This window comes from Podarcis pityusensis (genome assembly GCF_964106645.2).
Source record: "Podarcis pityusensis genome assembly, chromosome: 8".
NCBI classification, from domain to species: Eukaryota; Metazoa; Chordata; class Lepidosauria; order Squamata; family Lacertidae; genus Podarcis; species Podarcis pityusensis.
In genome coordinates, this window is record NC_138033.1 from 4,600,679 (window position 1) to 4,627,199 (window position 26,521).

The window sequence follows — 26,521 nt, forward strand, 5'->3', positions numbered from 1 at the left end:
CAGATATCTCAAGGGCTATCACACAGAAGAGGGAACAAGCTCGTTTTTTTGTTGCTTCAGATTGTAGCGCCTGAACCAATTGCATCCAGTTACAAGAAAGCAGGAATAACCTTCTGATGATAAGAGCCCTTCAACAGTGGAATGGACTCCCTTAGGGGGTTGTGGACTCTCCTTCACTGGAGATTTTTAAGCAGAGGTTGGGTGGCCATCTGTCACGGATGCTTTAGTTGAGATTCCGGCATCGCAGGGGGTTGGACTATATGGCTCTCAAGGTCCCTTTGAATTAGGGTTGCCACAAAAGTTTTTTTGACCAAAGTTGTTGAGCGATTTCCAACCGGATGCCGTTCACAATGGCTGAATATGGTATACCCAACTTTGAATTCTACAGTTCTATGATTCTATGTGCGGATGGTCCAGTATAAATTCACCCCAATACTGCAGAATTTTGCTCTGTTTAGAGGACAAATCTAAGCTCAGAGGACAAACTTCTATGTATCCCAAATGGACAGTTCAGTTTGTCACCCTAGTTGCCTCTTTAAAAACTGCCACGTTAAGGGGGGGAAATAAAAAAATTCCTTCTAGTAGCACCTTAAAGACCAACTAAGTTAGTTCTTGGTATGAGCTTTCGTGTGCATGCACACTTCTTCAGATACACTGAAACAGAAGTTGCCAGATCCTTCTATATAGTGAGAAGGTGGGGAGGGGTATTACTCAGAAGGGTGGTGGGAATGGGTGATTGGCAGATAGCTGAGATGAGCCTGCTGACGACTCTTAACGACTGCAATAGGTCTTACAGGAAAAGGCAAGGGGTGAGAAGGTGAAAAATGGCTTAGTCATGTATAATGTTAGTCCCCCTACATATCAGCACACGGAAAATTTAGTGTTCAAGGATGTGTCTTGAGGCACATAGCGAATACAGTGGTACCTCGGGTTAAGTACTTAATTCGTTCTGGAGGTCCGTTCTTAACCTGAAACTGTTCTTAACCTGAAGCACCACTTTAGCTAATGGGGCCTCCCGCTGCCGCCGCACTGCCACTGCACGCTTTCTGTTCTAATCCTGAAGCCAAGTTCTTAACCCGAGGTACTATTTCTGGGTTAGTGGAGTCTGTAACCTGAAGCGTATGTAACCTGAAGTGTATGTAACCCGAGGTACCACTGTATATACTTCTTGAGTTAGAGTGGCGTCCGGCACACTTCCCTGTGCCTCTGCGGTTAATAGCATAAAAACCCCTACTAGATATTAACATTAGAAATCTAAATTATTGATTATTGGTGCAAAGCCAATAAACCATAATTGAACCATCATTAACCACATCAGCATGGCTAAAATTGGGCAGCATGCAAAAAGTGACATGGGCTTTGGAAGAGTAAGAGATGCTCAAAGGAAGGGATAATTATACCCAGTTTTCTAAGCCTCCTTGAGCACATAATGGCCAGAGGGGAGAGGAGGGCAGGGTGAATCAGGCAACTCTGGGTTTGTCTTTGAAGATACAGAACCAAAAAAGCACAAACATATCCAACCTCAATTTATCAGGTGGGGAGCCCTGAGTTTCTTTGCACCGTGCGCTTTAAGGATTGGAAAATGTTGACCCAGATGGCCGATATGCTGCAGGGAGAGGTTTAGAGAATGTCACTTGGGCAATAAAAAGAAACAGCCAACTCCAAAATGCCTGTAAGCTGCAAGTAAACTTGAGATAAATCTGACCACTTGGTGTTTCAAAATACCAGTGGAGGTATCAAGCTGGAGTTCCCATGAGTGAAAGGAAAATATGAAGAAGAACTGCGGAAGGGACATGGAAGAGATTTGATGGCCTCGGATATAAGATCACCAGGTTAAATGGGCCAGACTAATTGGGACAAAAAGGACTGATAATCCCGGGACCGGGGGGAGGGGACGCTGGAAGAAGATTGGATTGTTTTTATTTTCTTTTTTTTATCGTCAGAAATGTTTTTATGAAAGTTGCAAAAATGTTGAAATGAAATTACTTGGCTCTTGTAAGAATGTTTAAAGAATTAGGTAAAAAGGTAATGGTTATGAGAAGCTGGTATAAATAAGATTTAAATTTTAAGTTTTAAGGTTTAATATAAGATAAGATGAAAATAGAGCAAGGTAATGTATTGACAGAATATTATGAATTATGGAAAGGATTTGCTGTGACAATTATCAATCAAGATACAAGAGATGGGAGGAGGAGGAGGTCATGGAAAGAAGGTAAAGAAAGTGGAGAATTTGAAAATGATGGTTTTATTTTTTATTTTTTATTTCTGTTTTTGTCTTCTTCTTTTTCTGTACTTTTGTCTTTTTCTTTTCTCTGTGATTTTAAAAACTCTTTTTTCGATAAATATCATTTTTTTAAAAAAAAATACCAGTGGAGGAATTCTTGTTTTGAGAGTTGGCTAGAGCACAAATAAATGGTCTCTTGCCCCAGAACTGGACCATTCACATTTCTGTAGAAGGGAACCTTCTGGGCAAATGAAGGAGCTTCCAAACATTTTTCTCTCTCCCTACCTCCTCCTCCCTCCCCCACCTCCAAATGACCCTCTGAAATATGCAAAAATAATTCTGCAAGGAGGGAGCAAAAGTCTCTTGTCCCAAGGACCAGAGGGCAGGTGATCTGTGATGGGGTGACTTCCCCGTGCTGATGTCTCTCAAGGGCCAAGGCCACCACTTTGCCTTTGGAGCTGGAGCTGTGACTTGCCCTCCGAGGTAAACATATGAAGGGAGCCAGCCAAGACAGGTGAGAAGTAGAAGCCAGGAATTCCCAAAGGTCCCTATATAGAGCCTAGTGGAGGGTCCACATTGTTCCGCAGTTCAGCTTTTACAGAAACAGCCTCTGAAGGAAGCAAGTTGTTCCTCTCCATATACAATGGGCTGGGAAAGGAGGTGGGCAGGGAAGGAAGAAAAGGAGGGATCAAGAAACATAGGGCATGGGGGGGGCTACATTGGGAGGGTTTCTGTGCTTTGTCTTGGGGCAACTGTTGGTTTTAAAACACAGTGGTACCTCGGGTTAAGTACTTAATTCGTTCTGGAGGTCCATTCTTAACCTGAAACTGTTCTTAACCTCAAGCACCACTTTAGCTAATGGGGCCTCCTGCTGCTGCTGTGCCGCCTCCACGCGATTTCTGTTCTCATCCTGAAGCAAAGTTCTTAACCTGAAGCACTATTTCTGGGTTAGCAGAGTCTGTAACCTGAAGCGTATGTAACTTGAAGCGCATGTAACCTGAGGTACCACTGTATGCATTTTGACCAATCCTTTTGACAAATTTGTAATGTTGTTGTTTAGTTGTTTAGTCGTTTAGTCGTGTCCGCCTCTTCGTGACCCCCTGGACCAGAGCACGCCAGGCACTCCTGTCTTCCACTGCCTCCCGCAGTTTGGTCAAACTCATGCTGGTAGCTTCAAGAACACTGTCCCACCATCTCGTCCTCTGTCGTCCCCTTCTCCTTGTGCCCTCCATCTTTCCCAATATCAGGGTCTTTTCCAGGGAGTCTTCTCTTCTCATCTGGTAGCCAAAGTCTTGGAGCCTCAGCTTCAGGATCTGTCCTTCCAGTGAGCACTCAGGGCTGATTTCCTTCAGAATGGAGAGGTTTGGTCTTCTTGCAGTCCATGGGACTCTCAAGAGTCTCCTCCAGCACCAGAATTCAAAAGCATAAATTCTTCAGAGATCAGCCTTCTTTATGGTCCAGCTCTCACTTCCATGAATCACTAAAATTTGTAATATTGTTATGCATTGATCCATACATCTAAAGCGGACCGTGAAAAGCACAAGGGAATGACTCTCCCTATCTCTGCGATCTCCTGGGTGACACATACGCAACTAGGCAGTTGAACGTACATGCGTACTCTGTCCATTTCCCTCCCTCCATACAGCCCCGGGCACTGCAAACCCACACTATGCCACTGAATGAAACCCCCCCCCCACTTTCCAGAGTTTCAGGAAGTGTGTTGGGTCAAAGGGTGCACCTAGCAAGAGAGCGAGAGATGCAGCCTTGTCACTTAACTCCAGGGGGCGCCACACAGAGCTGAAACCCAATGAGGAATGGTTGAAGGAGTCGGGTATGTTAAGTCTGGAGAAGAGAAGACTGAGAGGCGGCAGGATAGCCATCTTCAAATATCTGATTGATGGCCATCACAGCCTCCTCTGGGTACAGATTCGCCCAGCAGGGCTGTATAGAAGCATCCATCTATAGCAAGTTCATCTTCCCCTGCTTTCCAAACACAATGCATTCCCAGGAAATTATTAGGTGGGTATTTGCATAAGGAGCTGATATTTCCATTATTTCCCATGGGAACATTTCTAATCCGTAAGTTCTCCATTCTCCCTCCCTCCCTGCTTTCTGCCCCAAACTGCTGTAGCCAATCAGCAAAAGCAAACAACAGAAAAACTACCGTATTTTTCGCCCTATACGACGCACTTTTTCCAATCCAAAAATGAAGGGGAAATGTGTGTGCATCCTATGGGGCGAATGCAGGCTTTCGCTGAAGCCTGGAGAGCGAGAGGGGTCGGTGTGCACTGACCCCTCTCACTCTCCAGGCTTCAGGAAGCTATCCGCAAGCCTTGGGAGCCCGGCGGGAGTTCCCGCCAGGCTCCGCAGGCTTGCGGACAGCAGCCTGTTCTGGGGGCTGGGGTCGGGGGAAGCTCGGGCTTCCCCCGCCCCAGCCCCGTGGCTGGGGGGGGGAAATAATTTTTTTTCTTTATTCCCCCCCCCCAAAAAAACTAGGTGCGCCCTATGGGCCGGTGCGCCCTATAGGGCAAAAAATGCGGTAATTTGTCTGGCCTCTCCTGCTCCCTCATTTGTCCAGTCACTCTCCCTCATGCCATGGTTTCTGCTCAAAATAGCTGCCACCACCAGCAAAACACAAACAAGTAAGGAAGTGGGGAAATTCCAGCTGTTCGGCTATCTGAATCAGCCATTCACATAGGAAGATTTGGGTATAATTCTTTGCATTCGGATAACTGATATTTCAGATAACAAGCATTCTAATAGTGGGACCAGTGTGTATCTGTAACTATAGATGATCACAAGATGCAGCTTGTATAATATTTTGTGGACTATTTTCACTCATATATAAAGGAAACACCCACTAGATGGCATAAAGGGCACCCATTTTTCTAACTTTTCTTTCAGCAGCATTACATTATGGGTTATTTTCTCAGCTATAGCTGACTTCTTCTGCTTCTTCTTCTTCTCCTTCTTCTACTTCTTCCTCCACACAGAACCTAGGACTTGCTGATCAGAAGGTCGGCAGTTCGAATCCCAGCGACAGGGTGAGCTCCCGTTGCTCAGTCCCTGCTCCTGCCCACCTAGCAGTTCGAAAGCACGTCAAAGTGCAAGTAGATAAATAGGTACCGCTCCGGCGGGAAGGTAAACGACCATCATACCACACTGTGACACAATATGAAAGGACACTTTCTATTGTGTGGTGATACCCGCCCCCTCCCACAGATGGAATGAATAAAGACACCGGACACCAGAATTTAGGTTGATGGGCGTAAAATGGCCACAACTTTATTGATTACAGGTAAGAGCAGTATTGGCCCTAGGCATTGGCCCTAACAGACTATCCGGTATAACCGGGAAGGGTTAAGCACCAACAGGGGGAGCCCCCGAGATGCACATCCCTAGGTGCTCCCCAAGGGGTTACCGCTCAGGAGCGCGCTTTAGGCCCTTGCCTCCGTAGGTTTCGGACGAGGCGACGCCCCCCGGAGTCCTTTAACGAACTACCCTCCAAGCATTGGGGGAGGTGATGGCGATCCTCCCCCCCGACCTCATTTGCATAACAATGCCCCAGCCAATGCCTAACCGCCAAAACCAAGGATTTGCTACGAGGTAGGTGAAAAAACCAAGTGGCTTCAAAATTCAGCCAATTAGCCAAATGGAAAAACTCCTACCAGGCCCCTTGCGGCGACCAGCCGAAGCCCATAGCAAAGTCCGAATGCATACCTAAAGGGTGGGCGGGTGGGAAACCGTGGCTGCTGCAGAGGAGGAAAAGGGGCAAGCCTGGGCTGCCCTGACCTTAAGTGCCTCCAGGTAGCCCCGCCCCCAGCGCCAGCCCATTGGCTGGCGCTGCCAGACATGAATATTAATGGGATTCCTGAGTCCCGCGGGGCTGGCGCCAGCCCCGCGAGAATGTGGATGGGGGCGTGCGCCCGCAACCCCCCCTCCGTAGTTCGGGAGTGGCTTTGTGGACCGGTAGAAGTTCATCAGTTGTTGTTTAGCATTATACTTTCGCAAGACCCTGAGGCAATGGAGTCTCTGTTGGGCCTTTCTGACCACCCGAGGTATGTTGATTTTCCAAGTGAGGTCCTCACTAAGGTATACTCCCAGGAATTTAAAGGAGGAGACTCTCTCTCCACACAGCCCACCCCCCGATATACAACGGTGCAGGTTCCCCTCTCTTCCTCCGGAAGTCCAACACCATCTCCTTTGTCTTACTAATATTTAGGTGCAAGTTATTTTCTAAGCACCATGTAGATACTTTTTGAACCTCTTCCCGGTACGCTGTTTCATCTCCGCCTGTAAATAGGCCCATTATGGTAGTATCATTTGCAAACTTAATAATTACTGTGGATGGATCAGATGATATGCAGTCAATTGTGTACAAAGCCACTTCTGACATCAGGAGGAGGTGTTGTTGCTGTTGCTGTTGTTGTGGGCTTCACGCCCCCAACACGCGCGCAATCTGGGGGAATCCTCGGGCCGCGTCATCCCCTGAGCCATCCAATCAGCTGGCTCGGGGTGTGTGGCTTGCCCCATTTAAGGCAAGCGCGGCCCAGGATCACCCTCTTTGGACCGCTCAGCTGACTGGTTTTCCCACCCGCCCGCCCTTCAAGGTTTCTCTTTTGACCTTGCTATGGACCTCGGTCGGTCACCGTTAAGGGGCCTGGTAGGAATTTTTCCCATTTGGCAAATTGGCACCAGCCATTTGGTTTTTCGCCTACCTCGTAGCAAATCGTCACAACTCCTTTGGTCTTGGTGGTTAGGCATTGGTAGGGGTATTGTTATGCAGATGTGTTGGGGGGGAGCACCATCACCTCCCCCAAATATTGAAGGGTAGTTTGGTAAAGGATTCCGGGGGGCGTGGCCTCGTCCGAAGCCTATGGAGACCAGGGCCTAAAACGCGCCCCCAACCCCGGGGGAGTTACCTAGTTGATGTGCATCAGCAGGACTCCCCCTGCTGATGTTAACCCTTCCCAGTCTTCAAGCAAACAGGCTGAAGCCGGATAGTCATAGAATCATAGAATCATAGAGTTGGAAGAGACCACAAGGGCCATCGAGTCCAACCCCCTGCCAAGCAGGAAACACCATCAGAGCACTCCTGACATATGGTTGTCAAGCCTCTGCTTAAAGACCTCCAAAGAAGGAGACTCCACCACACTCCTTGGCAGCAAATTCCACTCTCGAACAGCTCTTACTGTCAGGAAGTTCTTCCTAATGTTTAGGTGGAATCTTCTTTCTTGTAGTTTGGATCCATTGCTCCGTGTCTGCTTCTCTGGAGCAGCAGAAAACAACCTTTCTCCCTCCTCTATGTGACATCCTTTTATATATTTGAACATGGCTATCATATCACCCCTTAACCTCCTCTTCTCCAGGCTAAACATGCCCAGCTCCCTTAGCTGTTCCTCATAAGGCATCGTTTCCAGGCCTTGGACCATTTTGGTTGCCCTCCTCTGGACAGGACCAATGCCTAAGCCAATACCGCTCTTACCTGTAACCAATAAAGTTGTGGCCAATTGTAGCCCATTAACTTTAATCAATGGTGTCACATGTCGTTATTTCTACTGGGGGGAGGTGGGAACTCGCCACGCAATGCGTAAATGGCTCAAGACTGCAATACCTCAAAGACCACCAGTCCCCATATAGACTGAGCCCATACCATCTGAGGCTCCTCTTTGTTTGCCTCCTCCATGGAAGGTCCAGATGTCCATTGCAGGAAAGTTGCAAGTAGAACCTGAACATAAGAGGAACTCTCTCCATTTTTGGCTTCCATAAACTGGTATTAAGAAGGATGCTGAGTCCCAACTTGAAGGGAGACGAAGAAAAACCTCCGATTGACCACTGTTTTTATTAATAATAATATTTTATTAGGGAAAAAATCATTTATAAAGAAAGAAAGTGACAAAGTGAACAGTGCAAAAAATACAGTGCAATACACTTAGCATAATCACTTACATTTCCATAAATCTTTATTTTGATATTAGTGCTATTATTATCTTAATGCATATACGGTTATGAATGACCTACTACATTCTGCATAGACTCATTCCAAATGTCCAAACAAAGTCTACATCTATAAGCAACCCCTTTCAGAAGTTGCGAGTGTTGTCATGTTGTCAAGCCATTGATTAAAGGGATCATATCTTAATTCTTCCAGTTCATCGGTATCAGTCTCTTAGCCACTGTTAGGGCAGAATCCATTTTCATTGTGCCGTTGTCCATTTCCATACAGTAGGTATAAAATTTAAAAGAATATTCTCCTCTGAAAATGTTAACTTTTTCCATACAGTCCTATTTATATAGTTCAGCAATTTCTCCCAACACTTAGCAAATATAGAACACTATAAAAAAATATATTTCAAGGAGGCATTGTCCTTATTACATCTCCAGCAAAAAAGCTACTTTAGCTAGTCCTTTTTCATACAAACATAAAGGAGTCCAATAAATTCTGAATATTATTTTCTGTTGTATAAATCTCAATTTAAGATCCATCAATACCGTTGGTACTGAGGCTAAAACATTTTCCCACTGTTTGGGAGGTATTGAAAGTTCCAGTTCTTTATTCCAACCATTTCTTAAAGTCTGCATATGAAACTTACTTATTGATAATAAACATCTGTAGAAAGTGATCATGTCTTTTTAGTTTACAACAAATTATCCGATTGCTCCAATATCTCTGGTGTCACAGAAGCTGAAAAAGCTGCTGTTCCAAACAAACTTGTGAGGAGATGTTGTGCCTGGAGATTTTGGGCCAGATCTGTTCTCTTAGAACAGCGAACATATAAAACTAATCTTCCTCATCTATTGATTGGTCCAAAGTCAATACACCTGCTTCCATCCAATTTTTCCATGGTACCATCATTTCCCCAATTTTCAAAGTAGGATTTCCCTACAAAGTAACTTCGGCATGTGAGAATGGGACAAATTTGCTTTTATTAGACAAGATATTCCATATCCTTCTAACTCACTTGATTGTTTCAAGGGTCACAAGAAATTTCAAATACTTTGATCCTAATATTGTCCAACCAACCAAAGGAGATTAGATAGATAGATGAGAGAGAGAGAGAGAGAGAGAGAGAGAGAGAGAGAGAGAGAGAGAGATGAGAGATGATAAATGATAGATAGATAGATGATAGATGATGATAGATAGATAGATATAGAAAGATGATAGATAGATAGATAGATGATAGATAGATGATGATAGATGATAGATAGATAGATAGATAGATAGATAGATAGATAGATAGATGATAGATAGATAGATAGATGATATAGATAGACAGATGATAGATGATAGATAGATAGATGATAGATAGATATAGATAGATAGATAGATAGATAGATAGATAGATATAGATAGATAGATAGATAGATAGATAGATAGATATAGATAGATAGATGATAGATAGATAGATAGATAGATAGATAGATAGATAGATAGACGATAGATAGATAGATAGATAGATAGATAGATAGATGATAGATGATAGATATTCTGAGGTTTCCCACTTCGGAAAGGTAATACCAAGGGTGTGTTTCCAATTCTGAATGCTTGACAATAGATAGGCAGCATGGTGTAGGTCAAGATTCAGACAAAGAGAGATACCACAATGCCCTAAACCAGATGATAGTAAAACTTCACATTCATTTTGAAAAAAGAAAAAAAGAAAACCCAAATGGTTCTTTCAAAGTCTGTCCCAGGAATGGAGATTGCAAGGTTCCAGAGAAGCAGTTTTCCCTACATTATGGCAGACCTCTTCTGCCTCCCCAAACCCTTCAGCGGGGTTAACAATTCTTCCTTCACAGTGAATGTTTCAGCACAGTAAAGTGACAAGGGGGAAGAAAAAACACAGGATGGAGGAAAAGAGCGGAAAGGGAATCTGATGGATGGAATGGGGGGTGAGGAGAGGGACTCATTCATGGTTCCTGAGGGAAGGAACGGAAGCTGTGAGTCAAGGACCTTCCAAAAGAAATACGGGGGGAGAGATTCTACCAATGGAAACACAGATCATGGAGCTTCAAAATCAAGATTCTGGAGGTCGGAGGGTCACCTGTTTTGGCCCTTCATGAGTTCAAGAACTCTCCAACTTTGGCATTTGAGGCAACCAAAGGTGGGTGACAATCGGCTTCTCCAAGACACCTGTCCACCTTCAGAGGGGAATGGCACACATTTCATAAAAATGTGGAATGGTGGCAAAGCCAACCAGCATAGGAGAGATGTTGATCTTTTCATGAGGGACGGGAGATTTTAAGCGGAAGTTCTGCAGGATGCTGGTGAAGAAGAGGAAAAGCTCCATCCGGCCCAGATTCTCCCCCAAGCAATAGCGCTTCCCTAGGAAAGAGGAAGAAGGTGAATACAGCTTTTCAGGGTGCCGTTAGAGATGGTTTAGAAAAGGAAGGGGACTGACTCACCAACAGAGAAAGGCATAAAAGCCTCATTCTTCTTGAACTGCCCATTCTCATCCAGGAAATGTTGGGGGTCAAAAACATCTGGTCTTGCAAAGTGTTGGGCGTCTCTCAGCACAGACCCGAGCATGGGAAACACTTCAGTCCCCTGAACAAGAAAGGAAGAGAAATAAGAAGATATGAGAGAAATGGGAGATTTCAACACCAGGCCGATTGGTGGAGTGGTCAGTTCTGAAGCACAGGAGCTTATCATAGCCATGCCAACCCCCAGAAAGTCCACAAATACAAGCAAGTGTGGCAATCCATCACTTTAGATAAAAGGTAAAGGGACCACTGACCATTAGGTCCAGTCGTGGCCGACTCTGGGGTTGCAGCACTCATCTCGCTTTATTGGCCGAGGGAGCCGGCGTACAGCTTCCGGGTCATGTGGCCAGCAGGACTAAGCCGCTTCTGGCAAACCAGAGCAGTGCACGGAAACGCCGTTTACCTTCCCGCCAGAGCGGTACCTATTTATCTACTTGCACTTTGATGTGCTTTCAAACTGCTAGGTTGGCAGGAGCAGGGACCGAGCAACGGGAGCTCACCCCGTCATGGGGATTCGAACCGCCGACCTTCTGATTGGCAAGTCCTAGGCTCTGTGGTTTAACCCACAGCGCCACCCACGTCCCTATCACTTTAGATAAACATACCCTAATCCCAGAAAGAGCAGCAATGTTGCATAGTGTAAGACCCCATTTATGAGAGTTAGCACAACTCTGGTCCTCTGCCTTGCAAGCAGCCAATGGGGCTGGCAGAGGCATTGCGACTGGTGCCTCGTAGGGGGGCGGGGGGGTGAGTCAGCAGGGAGGTTGGTGCTCTGTGGAAGCACCAGAGGAGCCCATGTGGTCCTTCTGCTGGCGTATCTGCACAGTGCTGACCTTGCAGCTGCCTCGCTCCTCCTGCTAAGCCACAGCGATGCCAGGAGAACAAGGGAATATTGCCAGGCCACCCCAGCATAGCCATTTCCGACTCAGGAGGAGAGGGGGTTGTGGGCAAAACCCCCTCCCACCCTCGCGGGGGCTGGCCCTTTGCCCCCGCGAGACGAGACCCAGGGAATTCCCGGGGCGTGCCTCCCAATCAGCCCGCCAATCGGCGGGCCGAAGGGGGCGTGGCCAAAGCCGTACTTAAGGCCAGGCACGCCCCGGGATCTCCCTCTTCCCCTCCTTTCACCAGCTGTGAGGTTTTTCCCATCCCACCCACCCTAAGGCTCTTAGGCTTAGTCAGGTACGACCTTGCTATGGACTCCGGTTGGTCGCCGCAAGGGGCCTGGTAGGAATTTTTCCAAGTTGGCACACTTCCTGCCTTTTGGTTTTTTCACCTACCTCGTAGCAATCGTCACAACTTCCTGGTATTGGCGGTTAGGCATTGGCAGGGGTTAATTGTTATGCAAATGGATGGGGGGGGAGGAACTGCCATCACCTTCCCCCAATGGAAGGGGTAGTCCGTTAGAGGACTCCGGGGGGCGTTGCCTTGTCCGAAACCTGGGAAGGTAAGGGCCTCCGGCACGCCCCCGAGCAGTGACACCCGTGGGATCCTAGTTGGCGTACTTCAACAGGACCCCCACGGCTTGTGGGCAACCCCTCCCGGTCACCATGCCGGGTAGTCGATAGGTGCCAATGCCTAAGGCCAATACCTTCAATTCTCTAATCAATAAAGTTGTGGCCATTTTACGCCCATTAACCTTAATTAACGTGTCCGTGTCTTTATTTCATATGGGGGAGGGGACTTGCCACGCAACCATACCTGCTATACATAGTTTCTCCAAAGACTGCCATTGAACTCTGTGGTGCCTGCTTCTGACTGAAGAAATTGTCCATCTAGCACAGTTCTCAAAGTGGCCTACTGGGGACTGTGACCCCTGGCAGGGTCTTTTCAATGACAGTTTCTCATTTCTGGGACACTACCCTTGATGTGGTGCCTCTGCTAAGCACCGATAATTCTCCCCTGCAGCTGGTGTCCCTATCAGTGCATGCAGTCAAAATAAAAAAAATCCTTCCAGTAGCACCTTTAAGACCAACTAAGTTAGTTCTTGGTATGAGCTTTCGTGTGTATCTGAAGAAGTGTGCTTGCACACGAAAGCTCATACCAAGAACTAACTTAGTTGGTCTTAAAGGTGCTACTGGAAGGATTTTTTTTATTTTGACTATGGCAGACCAACACGGCTACCTATCTGTAAGTGCATGCAGTGGTCATTGTGACTGCATGAATATGTGAAAGACTGTCTCTTTGGCAGGATGGCTGAAGAGAGCAGAGATCTGTATTGTGAGGAGAATCAGAACTTAGAGTTAAACAGTTCTGTGTATTGTCCCTGCCTACTGAGGCGTGGTTTGTTCACGTAGGGGAATCTTTCTTTGTGTGTGAGTTACTTTTCTCTTTCCGCTGAGGAACCGGGAGGATGTCTGCTCGATCTCCCGGCTGATTTATTTTGCTATGCTGTACATAAATAAAGCCTCTTTAGATTAGAAAGATACTTGCGTACGGACTGTGATTTATTGCACCTACACAAGGCACACACCGCTGCTGCGAAACTCTGCTTGGAGCCAGGAAGACGTCTGAAAGCTCAGAGGCACAGGGAAGTGTGCCGGACGCCACTCTAACTCAAGATGTATATACGGTAGTTCTGTTTTTTATTTTTCATGTAGACCAGTAGTGTAATGCAACTTGTGAATAATAAAGACCTCAGGAGAATAACTGGATGACTGAGGTGTCTATTCCTGTAATGGGAATTGAACCGGAAAGGGCTGGACTCCTGATGTTGTGAAGACACAGACAAATTTATGAGGAACTGTGCTGAGACAAAGAAAAGGATCCCCAAGAGTCGGTGCTCACACACTAACAAGACAGAGTGCTTGGGGAATTTCACTGAGCCACAAACTGTATCTGGAAATTGTACTGAAGGGTTTGAGCCTCAGGAACTAGTAGAACCACCGTACCTTGGGAAGGTTGTATCCCCGGAACTGGGTATCACGGGTAACACGTCTTGCTACCCCCAAGGGGAGCATGTCACCAAATCTCTGGATCTCGTGGATCACAGCATCCGTGTAGGGCATCAGGGGACGGTCATCCATGTTGGGAGTGCGATTCGAGCCAATCACCCGTTCAATCTCTTCGTGGACTTTCTCTGTTGAGAAATCATCAGAATGAGACCAAAAGTGCTATTTGCACTTTCCAGGGAGCTAAAGAAGGATCCCAGCTCATAGCTGGGAAAACAAAGAGGGACCCTCCCACAGAAAGGCAAGGACACATCTCTCCACCCTATTTCCCCCCCCCCTTCCGCAGTCACCTTCAACCTCCGGGTATTTCAGCAGAAGCAGGAAGCCATAGCGCAAGGTGGTGCTGACCGTTTCTGTGCCAGCGAAGAAGATGTTGAGGGTTGTCATAACCAGATTCCTTGCAAAGAACTCTGTGTTTGGGTTTTTCTTATCCTAAGTCAGAAGGAAAATAGTAATGGGGGATGCTTCATAGATTATATGTGAGTAGAGGCTAAAATCTGGTCCTCATATGTCTTCATCAGTATGCAGATGATACCCAGCTCTACCTCTCTTTTAAATCAGAACCAGTGAAGGCGGTGAAGGTCCTGTGTGAGTGTCTGGAGGCGGCTGGAGGTTGGATGGTGGCTAACAGATTGAGGTTGAATCCTGACAAGACAGAAGTACTGTTTTTGGGGGACAGGAGGCGGGCGGGTGTGGAGGACTCCCTGGTCCTGAATGGGGTAACTGTGCCCCTGAAGGACCAGGTGCGCAGCCTGGGAGTCATTTTGGACTCACAGCTGTCCATGGAGGCACAGGTCAAATCTGTGTCCAGGGCAGCTGTTTACCAGCTCCATCTGGTACGTAGGCTGAGACCCTCCCTGCCCGCAGACTGTCTCGCCAGTGGTGCATGCTCTGGTTATCTCCCGCTTGGACTACTGCAATGCGCTCTACGTGGGGCTACCTTTGAAGGTGACCCGGAAACTACAACTAATTCAGAATGCGGCAGCTAGACTGGTGACTGGGGGCGGCCGCTGAGACCATATAACACCGGTCTTGAAAGACCTACATTGGCTCCCAGTACGTTTCCGAGCACAATTCAAAGTATTGGTGCTGACCTTTAAAGCCCTAAACGGCCTCGGTCCAGTATACCTGAAAGAGCGTCTCCACCCCCATCGTTCAGCCCGGACACTGAGGTCCAGCGCCGAGGGCCTTCTGGCGGTTCCCTCCCTGCGAGAAGCAAAGCTACAGGGAACCAGGCAGAGGGCCTTCTCGGTGGTGGCGCCCGCCCTGTGGAATGCCCTGACATTCAGAAGACATCTTAAGGCAGCCCTGTTCAGGGAAGTTTTTAACGTGTGATATTTTAGTGTATTTTTGGTTTCTATGGAAGCCGCCCAGAGTGGCTGGGGAGGCCCAGCCAGATGGGCGGGTTATAAATAATAAATTATTATTATTATTATTATTATTATTATTATTATTATTATTCAAAGCTTGTTCTTTCCTGCTGATTGGTTAAGCTGCAGTGATGTCACGATTAAACAATTGAGGATGAAGGGACAGTTGAGTAGTGTTGAAAAGGTGGCTTCGTTCCAGGGATCCTAATTTCCTTTCAGACAAATACTTTGATCACAATACTTAGAATGAAATCACCATACCTGCTGCATTTTCACCAGGAAGCAGTCAATGAAATCCCGAGGGGAGTTGGGGTCCAGGGTCTCCTCGTGGTCTTTTACCTTCTCCATGATGAACTTCTCCAACCCTAAGAGCTGCTTGAAGGCTTTATGTTGTGGGCCAGGCAGGTACTGCATGACGCCCGAGAACATGTCATAGAGCTGTTTGTGTTGGTTTCAGAGGGTGAGGGGAGAGAAAACAGATATTGCACAAAGTGAAGCTGAGGTGAAGGTCTGTGGAAGTTGGAAACATATCATGGAAGTTTGGAAGAGACTAGAAAAAAGGCAGACTCGGAAAGTCTCTCTCTAAGAAGAACAGAACAGGCAGCTGGAATTCCTGACTCCAGATAGAACTTATCCAGATAGAACTTGGCATCAACTGCTGACTAAGCTATCAGCTGTAACAGACATGACGTCTCCTCTTTTGGGGATAAGGATGGAGACTTGGAGGAGGACTCAGAGGGTGAGAAGGAATTTCTTACAGTGCTAGCAGCCTCAACAGCTCAATCTGGGATCATGTGAGGCCGAAGCAACATTCTAAAATTTTTTTTTTTAATGATATTTATTACTTTTTCAACATTTTCAACACAACACTACAAACAAAAAAGAAAAGAGAAAAAACAAAACAAATACAATACAAAACGCTACATGGACTAACAAAACAAAGCAAAAACAAACAAAAACAATTTAAAAACACCTCAAACATTTTCAATATCTTATATTTCATTCACTTATTTCCAGCGACCTCCTCACACCTCCCTTTTTGTATTCCACTTCTATTAATTGTTTCAGCAATTCCTTTCCATCTTACTCTGTTTTCTATCCTATAATTATCTTAACACATTCTTGCCTTATTTTTCCTTTGATTTTCTATTAATCTATTTATACTTAATTCCTTATGACATTTCTACTAAAGCCATATAACTTCATTCCATCATTTTTCTAACATTCCTTAATTTTACAATACTTCTATAAATAGTCTTTAAACTTTTTCCAATCTTCTTCCACCGACTCTTCTCCCTGGTCTCGGATCTTGCCAGTCATTTCCGCCAAGTTGATGGACTATATGGAATTGGCGGCAACATTCTAAACTTGCTCCAGTCAGACCTGGCCAAGCAGCAAGGCAGATCAGGAGAGCTCCAAGTGAGCAACTTGCCTCAACAATGGTCAATAGCTTTTTCTCAGCTACTCCCAAGCACTGTTCCTTGCGGAGATCTTAGATTCTTTCAGGACCAGGGGAAAGGGGTAACTCTCCTTGTTTTCATGGCCTCATCCCATGTGCTCTCCCTCTCCCCTCCAATTTACCTGCCCCCAAGAGGTAGCAGTGAACTGGAAGCTACCCAGCATCATGCTGAGCAGGGAGACGAACTCCTTATCTTCGTATTCAAAGCGATCGCCAAAGGCGATGGAGCTGATGACGTTGGACACCGTGCGGCTCAGCATGTAGGTGGGGTCAAAGGGTGCGCCTAGGAAGAAATACACACAAAGGGAGCACCTAGAAAGCAAGTCACTCAACCCAGGAACAAATCAAGAGTACACTTTGCACGGGACAAGGATAACTGTGACTTTAAAGAAGCTGCTGAATTGCAACTCATTACCAAACTTAAGGCTGTTAAGTTTGGTAACTGTTTGAGGCTGTTTCCACTTCCTATACTCCCAAAGTTAAGTATGTCTTGACCTGGTTTGGACCACTAGCATAACATGAGTCCATTTCTTAAAGATACCAAAACTGAGCTCACTTTTTGTTGCCCTCAGGGATTCCAGCAGGAAGTGGGCCTCCTCCATGATCCGATCTTCAATGGATCTCCTTCCCATCCCAAAATTCCTCAGTGTTGTGATGGAGAATCGGCGTAGCTGTTTGGCCCGTTCCCCGTTACTGAAGACAACCCCTGAGAAGCAAAGGAGGAGGAGGAGGAGGAAGGCATGTGCTCTGAATGAGAACGTGGTTGAAACTGCACAACAATGAAGAATGCCCCCCTTAAAAATTCACATTTTGAATTTTTTGCCTGGTTTCTAAAATTGTAATTTCAGCATTTGGAAGAACATTGTAAGCGTCAGGGTTTCCTCTCATAGGGTGTGTGCCTGGGTGTGTTGTTGTGTGCAAAGAGAGTTGTGGTCTTTATAGGATCTGTTAGAATTCCTGCTCCAAGACTGCAGTCATGGGATTGTTGTCTATCACATGACGGTATATGCTTTGACTCCACAGAGTGGGAAGTGACGGAGACAGGATGTTTGTGTTACTGTGTTCCATAAAGTGGGACTATTGTCCTTTGGGGTTTTTTCTCTTTGCTGTCTGATGGTAGAGAGAGAGGGAGCCATGTTGCAGTGCTCCATGTGTGTTTATATGTAAATAAAGTACCGTATTTTTTGCACCATAACACTCACTTTTTTCCTCCTAGAAAGTAAGTGCGTGTTATGGAGGGAATGCCTACGGGTGGCATGCCTACGGATTTTCCTCCTCTAAAAACTACGTGCGTGTTATGGTCGGGTGCGTGTTATAGAGCGAAAAATACGGTAGATTAGCCAAAATGCTGAGTTGCTGAGGTCTATCACGCGCAAGTTGCACAAACTCTGCGGATCCCTAAGTGTGCCAGTGTCGTTTGGCATCGGTTGCTGTGATGTTCGGGCTGAAGAAAGCTTATGAATCTCCCAGGAGGGAAAGAACATGCCAGTCGGGCCTGTGTCTCTGCCAGGGTCCTACTCGAGTGTAGGCTAATCTCCTGACAGGATCGTGGAGTTGCGGTGGGGTGGGGGCTTGCAAACTCTCATCCAGCACCCTTCTTGATGGCTTGTCTCAATGACATTGGAAGACATTCCCTCTGCCTCACTTCTTTCCACTGTAAAACATGTATTTTAAAAATGTACTTCAGGCACATCCAACTCCCAAGAGACTGTGATCTACTCCCAGTATAAGAAAACTATCAGTGATCTACACATAGTCATTGGAGGAAGGAGGAGTGCCCCGAGTTGTTGAGCCTAAGGGGGAATGCCATAAATCGCTCGCCAAACAATCTACTGCTGGCAAACAAAAGCAGCGCTAAAGCCGAGTATCGTATCCGCTATCATCATCAGCAGATGCCAAACGACTGCCACTTTAAATAATCCCGCGATCGATCAGGAGCCCGCGATCGACCAGGATCATCCAGGGATCTATCTGTCAATCGAGGTCGACCAGTTGAACATGTCTGATTTGCTTCATAGGACCAGGGGAGGTTCACTAGAAGTGCCCTATAGATGCCCATAATCATGCACTTTGGTCTGCATTAAAAATAATAACAATCATGCCTCTGGACTGCAAAAGCAGAGACTGACCGTAACCCCGGAAAAGCCAGTCAAACGTGGCTTGCTCTCCACGGCCGCTGAACTCTTCAGCCTGGTCCACCAGCGCCTCCTTCACGGCATCGTATCCACACAAGACCACAACACGGCGGGGCCCTAAGTGGATGGTGAAGACAGGACCATATTTCTCACGGATCTGTGAAAAGAGGGGGAGGGCATTGTGTGAGGTCATGGAACAGATGGAGAGATGGAGCAAACAGATTGGTTTTCAGGAAGACAAGGAATCGTAAAATAAATTTTATTTATACCCCGCCCTCCCCAGCCAAGACTGGGCTCAGGGTGGCTAACACCAGGTATAAAAACAATTGATTAAGATACAACTTAAAAACAAGATTAAAATACAACATTAAAGTGCAGCCTCATTTCAGTAGAAACTCAAATCAAAAACTTTTTGGAGATGAAAACGTCCCATCTTCACCGAGGCCAACTAACCAGACTGGTGCTACGTGGGCCAGAAAAAAGCCAGGGAAGTCCCCAAATAGGAGTTCCATCACAGAAGGAGAAAGGAAAAAGGAAAGAGGGGGAGGGGATCAAGTTGATTCCAAGCCAAAGGCCAGGCGGAACAACTCTGTATTAGGTCCAGGGGGTCACGAAGAGTCGGACACGACTAAACAACTAAACAACAACAATCCACACAAGAAATGGGAAAGAAAGATGGAGCTCTCTGGATCAAGGTGCCTCAAGGAAGGGGGACAATGAGCCAGTGAGTGGACCTCTGTCTAAAGGAAGATTCATTGCAGGGTAAGGTACAGAGAGATGGGACTCTCGTCCAGGACCTGGAAGAAAAGGAGGTCAGAGCTATTTGTGTGGAGGGAGTGGCAACCCATGAAAGCTTTGAGGAATGGGGAATGCACAAGCCAGGATTCTACAAATTCCCTACCCCAAAAAAAGTATTTTAGGGGAAATGCACACCATCTGGCCTGGCTTCAGATATCAGATGGCCTTGTAATCTCCCCAGGTAGTTGGTGTCAGCAAGCTGAATCTGGATGGGAAAGAGTCGATTCAGATAAAGCGCTTGGAGAGCAAGATATTGGATTATAGCAGAGTTCTTACTCTCCCAGGTCTTTGAGTTGAATGCATGTGAGCTGTGCAGGAGCAAGCAAGCAAGCAAGCTAGAGAGCCAGCGTGGTGTAGTGGTTAAGAGCGGTAGTCTCGTAATCTGGGGAACCGGGTTCGCGTCTCCGCTCCTCCACATGCAGCTGCTGGGTGACCTTGGGCCAGTCACACTTCTCTGAAGTCTCTCAGCCCCACTCACCTCACAGAGTGTTTGTTGTGGGGGAGGAAGGGAAAGGAGAATGTTAGCCGCTTTGAGACTCCTGAAAGGGAGTGAAAGGCGGGATATCAAATCCAAACTCTTCTTCTTCTTCAAGCTCCAAACAAGCTGCCGCCTAGCTCTGCAGAGGCTCCTTTTATTAGCAGAGACAGTAGTGAAACCACCCTGAACTTAATGTATTTCCAGCAAGGCCAGTTGCAGGTAGTTCCGAAGGTGGAACTGGTACAACAGGGGTATACTGTGTGTATATTTTTTTTTTTAAATAATATTTATTAAGATTTTCAAAAATACAGAAAGAAAAAATTTAAATACATTCAGAACCTTATTTTCATATATCCACTTTCTGGGACTCCCCCCTTCCCCCACCCCTACCATATTCCTTTTTCATGTTGTTGACTCCACAAGCTCTCGGTTCTGATTAAAAAACTTAATTTGTTTAGATCATTATTCGAATTTAAAATTTCTACATTCCTCATCAATACCCTTAATAAAAAGAACAAAAAATTTCTTTCCCAGGGCCCACCCCATTTTTATTCCACAATTTCTCTTTTTTTAATAATAAAGACACCCCACATAATAGAAATATCAAAAATAAGAAATGAAAGATATAATAGATGAAACAAAGCCAGTTCAAAAAAAAAGAAGTTGACAAGCCTTTGGATTTTAGTTCTCCCCCCCTGTCCCCGGTTTAATTTCCCCCTGGCCACCAAACCATGTTATCCGCCTGGAATTCTTACAATCCATAAATCGCCTATTTCCCCCAACTCCTTGCTGGCTTTTTTTTTTTGTTTGTTTTTTTTTCCTTTCATAATTATTTTTAAAACACTTAACTTCAGATCTTTAATAAAGCTCCCCCCATTGTTCTTTCCAAATTGTAGTCCAGTTTCCTCTTGTTCCGCTGCTGAAACGTTCTAATTCAGAAGCTTAGTAAGTCTGCAGGGATTATTGTTATTCAGGAACAAAAACTTGCGTTCAGTCCCTTCCTTTCTTCAATAGAAAATTCTATTGTCTCCTTTAGCTGAACACCCTGTAGAGAAAATATTATTTCCGTTTTGCAGCTTTCCCAGAAGATAACCAGTCCTGTAAAATTCCAATGGTATTTTTCCACTTACGACCATCTTTGTAATGTCCCGAAACTCCTCTAGGGGGATTGTTGTAACTTTGTTTTCTCTAGTCCAAAAGTCCAATTGTTATCCATGTTTTCGCCATTTTGTATCCAAGTTTTAACAAGTTGTAGCAAATTGTAACAAATTTAGCCAGCAAAGCTCTCATAATAAAATCCTCTCTGCTTTCCGACTTTGACAGCTACTTTGACAGCTGTCAAAATCTCCGACTCTTTTCACCAGGCTCTCTCTTCAATCACCCCGGTTCCCAGGGGGGGGGTTACGTTTCTTCTCCCTCAATTCGTCCTCCAGCACAGTTCTTATAATTCCCCATCGTGGAATTCTTAGTTTTTATCAGCAATACAAATCTTTTTGGACCTTGGTTTCCCCGTCCTTGTCTTGGAAGGTTTACAATAGGGGGGGGGGACTGACTTCCTTTTTGGATCCCCCCCCGCTCGTGTCCAATTCAAAAAGAAATTCTTTTTTTTTCCTCCTTTTAAACCCAGTTTCCAAATTACTCACGGGTTGTTGTTAAAGAGTCCGAATTTTCAATGGAAGAAGTCAGCGCTCTCCGCCGGATGGCATGCGGCTGCGCTCGGCAGGGATAGCAGAGGACTCAAAGCACCACGCTTCTCCCCGGCACCCGATCCGTAGCCTTTAAAAAGGCTCCTTCACGAGTCGGGAGGGCGCTGACGGTGCCAGCCGAGTCTCCATGTCCACGGCCCTCGTGGCCGTGGTTTTTAAGGGTCCCCGCATCGCCGGTGCGGTAGGACCCAGCCCCTGCCGAGCAGGCTCCCTCCGGAGCTCGGAGGGAGTCCGCCATTCGGCGATGGCGCCAACCCGGAAGTCCTGAGGGGTATACTGTGTGTATAGCAACTGTCTGTTTATGTCACTTGATGCGGCACTAGCTTACGCAGCAACGGTTACCTAAAAATGGGGGAGTGATGTTAGGATTTTTATCTATCCGAGCTGCTCCAACAGTGGTACTATGCTTTGTATACATCATGTGAGTGTCTGAGTGAACGTGAGACAGGAAGTCTCATTACTGTTGGAAGTCAGTTTCACTTCTGTATGCGTCGCTGTTTTCTGTTCAAAGAGCACAGATGTGCCGATGGAGTCTTTGTATATAGACTGTAAATAAAGTAGTTCTAGAACTACGAAGGAGTCTTTCTTCTGTTATGATAAACCAGAAGATTAGTGTGCTCTTCTCAGGAGAGAAAGGTCACTTATCTGGAGTGTCTGGAGGCAGTTGGAGGATGGATGGCGGCAAACAGATTGAGATTGAATCCTGACAAGACAGAAGTACTGTTTCTGGGGGACAGGAGGCGGGCAGGTGTGGAGGATTCCCTGGTCCTGAATGGGGTAACTGTGCCCCTGAAGGAACAGGTGCGCAGCCTGGGAGTCATTTTGGACTCACAGCTGTCCATGGAGGCACAGGTTAAATCCGTGTCCAGGGCAGCTGTGTACCAGCTCCATCTGGTACGTAAGCTGAGACCCTATCTGCCCGCGGACTGCCTCGCCAGAGTGGTGCATGCTCTGGTTATTTCCCGCTTGGACTACTGCAATGCGCTCTACGTGGGGCTACCTTTGAAGGTGACCCGGAAACTACAACTAATCCAGAATGCAGCAGCCAGACTGGTGACTGGGAGCGGCCGCCGAGACCATATAACACCGGTCTTGAAAGACCTACATTGGCTCCCAGTACGTTTCCGAGCACAATTCAAAGTGTTGGTGCTGACCTTTAAAGCCCTAAACGGCCTCGGTCCAGTATACCTGAAGGAGTGTCTCCACTCCCATCGTTCTACCCTGACACTGAGGTCCAGCACCGAGGGCCTTCTGGCAGTTCCCTCACTGCGAGAAGCCAAGTTACAGGGAACCAGGCAGAGGGCCTTCTCGGTAGTGGCGCCCTCCCTGTGGAACGCCCTCCCACCAGATGTCAAAGAGAACAACAACTACCAGATTTTTAGAAGACATCTGAAGGCAGCCCTGTTTAGGGAAGCTTTTAATGTTTGATGTATCACAGTATTTTAATATTCTTTTGGAAGCCGCCCAGAGTGGCTGGGGAAACCCAGCCAGATGGGCGGGGTATAAATAATAAATTATTATTATTATTATTATTATTATTATTATCATCATCATCATCATCATCATCATCATCATGGTCTCTCTGGACTGAGGGAGATTTACAGGCAGAGAGGGCCACCGGAGAGGCACTCCGAAGACTTGGGAAGTTGGCAGCCTTTCCCAGGGCATGTTTCCAACACATTTCCAGCATTAGCGATACACGTGTCAGATAGGCCGTTTCCCCCCCCCCCCAAATGTTCCCCTGATACTTGAAAGCCTGTTTGTCTTGTCTTGCTCCAGCCAAGAGGAACTTTAAGCAAAGCTTTCTGCAAGGGGGGCACAGGTCAGAGAACGGGCATGGCAGCCAGACACGCTGTGGCGTGTCTTATGAGGAGGTGGGTTGTGCCCCCACGCTGCATCCGCATCCCCACAGGAACTCGAACCAATTCCGAAGAACCAAATAGTTGTGTTACAGATAAAATGCACGTTGATAAATGCATCCCCCCCACACACACAAATGTGCACAAGTGGCGACCACAGCTGCACATATTCTGAAAATGGCACACACAGTGGGAGAAAAACAGCTCTTCAAACTTTAGATCCCTGCCCTTTAGAATTGGAGAAAGAAAGGAAAAACCTTAGAAAAACAGCAACGCCTTTAGGCAGTGCCAAAAAAGACTCTGCAAAACATCCTGTCATTACCTCATCCATCAAACAGAAGAAGTGGAGACCACACTCCGAGGGAGCTTCTAATTAACGCTTGCAAACCCTTTTTCATGAATGGAAAGTCCAGAAATATATGAATGCAGTAGTTTGTTTTGAAACAGAATTCGGACAAAAGTCACAAAGTCATGTGCAGAGTGGATCAGAGGGGTTCTGAGCAACAGGGCACGGCCAGGTCACGGGCAGAAAAACAGAGCAGAGCTTTCCAGACTTGGTCTGTTGGTGATATGCCTTTTGGACATGCCTCATTTCGCGACACAGCAAATCACTTCTACTAGCAAACTGGAGGATAAATCAACCCCTTTCCAGCCCCAGGAGGAGCACAGGGAGCATTTGCGTGACACATCTACACACTGCAGCCAACACATGAACATGTCACGACACAGAGTTTGGGAAAACTCTTGGTTAGAGTGTCTATAGGACCAGGTCCTGGGTCATAATAATAATAATAACCTTAATCTTCACCATCATCATCGTCTACAAAAACTGGAACACAAATGCCTCATCTCGTTCTCTTTCCTAGTCCAATCAAGGCAACACCATCGCTGCCTAAACTGGGGTGTGGGGAGAGCCCCGGGATTTTTGAGCGCCTCACTAGAAATAGCACAACAAAGAGGCAAAGAAAGGCTGCCTTGTATTCCTGCCTGGCAGGGGGTTGGACTACATAACCCTTGGGATCCTTTTCTGACTCGAACATAGATTCACGCCTGGCTGAGGAATGTGCACTTGGAGCGTTCCTGCACTGCAGGGGTTGGGGTACATGACCCCTGGGGTCCCCTCCTTCCACACATCTAGGCTTCCAAGTCTCCGAGTGGCTTGCAAAACTATTGATGGCACTTGGCGCTTGGCCAGGAAGTGAGAGGGAAGGCGGATGGATGGATGGACAGGCGTCCAGAGACTTACCTTCATCAGCGACTGATACATGTCCTTTGTGTTGACTTGCAGCAGGTTCCCAATGAAGGGCAGCGGAGTCGGTCCAGGCGGCAGCTTCTCTTTCTTCTTCCATGCTGAGAGGAGCAGCAAGCAGAAGAGGAAGGAGGCCAACAAGAGGGTCCATGGGCCCAGGAGGTCCATGGGGCAGCTGGATGGCAACCTGCAGGTAAGGAGCAGAGGAAGAGATGGACTTCCTGGAAGGAGCTTATCCAGCTCAGTCGCAGCTTCTGAAAGTTGCAATTAAGTGAACAACAGATTTATCTATCTACCCTCTATCTCTGCAGTTGGAGATAACAATAAATTAATTTCCGGAAGCTCCAGAGTGGATTGTTCACTGACAGGATAGAGAAAATCTACTGGGTGAGTGATCTGGGAGCGGGAGAAAATCTCAGCATTGCCTAAGAACCACTTAAGGCACTGAAGATCAATCCAGCAAAAACACTTGCCACTCCTCTTATTGTTTTATTTCACTGCCTTTGAAACTACGCCTATGTCGATTTAAGTGCTCATGCAAAATGTGACCTGATGACTGATTTAGGTTATTGGTGAAGGTACTTCAAGCAGAAAGCTCAGTTTGAACTATAAATCAAACAAAGGTGTTCCCTATCTCTAAGATGTTTTCTCCCGGGCTCGTCCTGCGGTTCTTTTGTGCCTCCGTTGTTCATATTTATTTTGCAAAGGAAATTTGTACTTGTGGTGAGATTGGAATTTTAAGCATCACAAGGACACACTGCTTGGCTGTGAGAAGGCTGCTCTGTGAATGCATGTGACCGCAAGGATGAAGAATTTTGAAAGGCACTCCATTGACAGTCAATGTGGCAATAGCACTGTTTGAGGAAATAGGCGTGCAGCTGAGAAAAATGATTCTAGGAGAGTTTAGTGTGGACTATGGAAAAGGGGCTGATTTGTTGAGAAGGGTCAAAAGCATTGTCAAGCTGGAGCTCCCAAGAGTGAAAGGAGCAGGAGATAAAGGAAAATACAGCTATAAATATGAAGAAGAGCTGCGGAAGGGACATGGAAGGGACTTAAGGGCCTCGGACATAAGATTACCAGGTTAATGCGCTAGATTGATGGGATAGAAAGGACTGACAAAACCCGAGACCAGGAGGAAGAGACGCTGGATGAAGATTGGATTGTTTTTATTTTTTATTATTAGGATTGTTTTATAAAATTGATGAATGTTAGAAAAATGTTGGAACAAAATTATTTGGCTTTAGTAAAAATGTTTAAAGAATTATGTAAGAATATTATGGTTATGAGAAATGGCAAAAATAAGATTTAAGTTTTAAGCTTTAAGAATTTTTTATAGTAAGATAACATTAAAATAGATTAAGGTAATGGAATGACAGAATATTATGAAATATGGAAAGGATTTGCTGTGACAATTAACAACTAGGATACAAAAAAAGGGAGGAGGAGGAGGTCAAAGAAAGAAGGTAATGACAGTTAAGGATTTGAGAATATTGGATTTGTTTTTAAATGTTTGTGGTATATTTTTGTCTTTTGAGCGTGTTGTGTTATTTTTTGATTTTGATTTTTATTAATTTGTATTGTTTGATTGTGGTTTGTTTTTTCTTTCTTTTTTCTCTTTCTTTTTTTCTTCTTTGTTTTCTTTTCTAATTCTAAAATTTTCAATAAATATCATTTTTTTAAAAAAGAAAAAAAGAAAAATGATTCTAGAAGAATCTGTTGATGAAGTGCCAGAATTGCCAGAAAAGGAGATACAAGCTGCTTTTCTGGCAATTGCAGGCTCAGATCGGGTGGAGGGGGGGGAGAGCCAAGGG

The 26,521-nt window shown here is 46.0% G+C and overlaps 1 protein-coding gene across 2 annotated transcripts in view; it reads right to left on the reverse strand.

Moving 5' to 3' along the window:
• Positions 1–9,878: 9,878 nt before the first annotated feature.
• The window catches only part of LOC308484232 (cytochrome P450 2A13-like), a 40,246-nt gene continuing 23,603 nt past the window's right edge, over positions 9,879–26,521 (reverse strand). Inside the window, exons 1-10 of one of the 2 annotated variants that reach the window (XM_081018993.1) lie at positions 25,007–25,143; positions 24,708–24,897; positions 18,615–18,777; positions 17,042–17,191; positions 16,608–16,768; positions 15,288–15,464; positions 13,947–14,088; positions 13,597–13,784; positions 10,631–10,772; positions 9,879–10,550 (exon numbers count right to left, since the gene is read on the reverse strand). In XM_081018993.1, coding sequence (XP_080875119.1) covers positions 10,369–10,550; positions 10,631–10,772; positions 13,597–13,784; positions 13,947–14,088; positions 15,288–15,464; positions 16,608–16,768; positions 17,042–17,191; positions 18,615–18,777; positions 24,708–24,878 — 1,476 coding nt within the window. In that variant the 5' untranslated portion in view covers positions 24,879–24,897; positions 25,007–25,143 and the 3' untranslated portion in view covers positions 9,879–10,368. Of the gene's footprint in view, positions 10,551–10,630; positions 10,773–13,596; positions 13,785–13,946; positions 14,089–15,287; positions 15,465–16,607; positions 16,769–17,041; positions 17,192–18,614; positions 18,778–24,707; positions 24,898–25,006; positions 25,144–26,521 lie in introns of those variants that run through there. The other variant, XM_081018992.1, reaches the window with a different exon arrangement.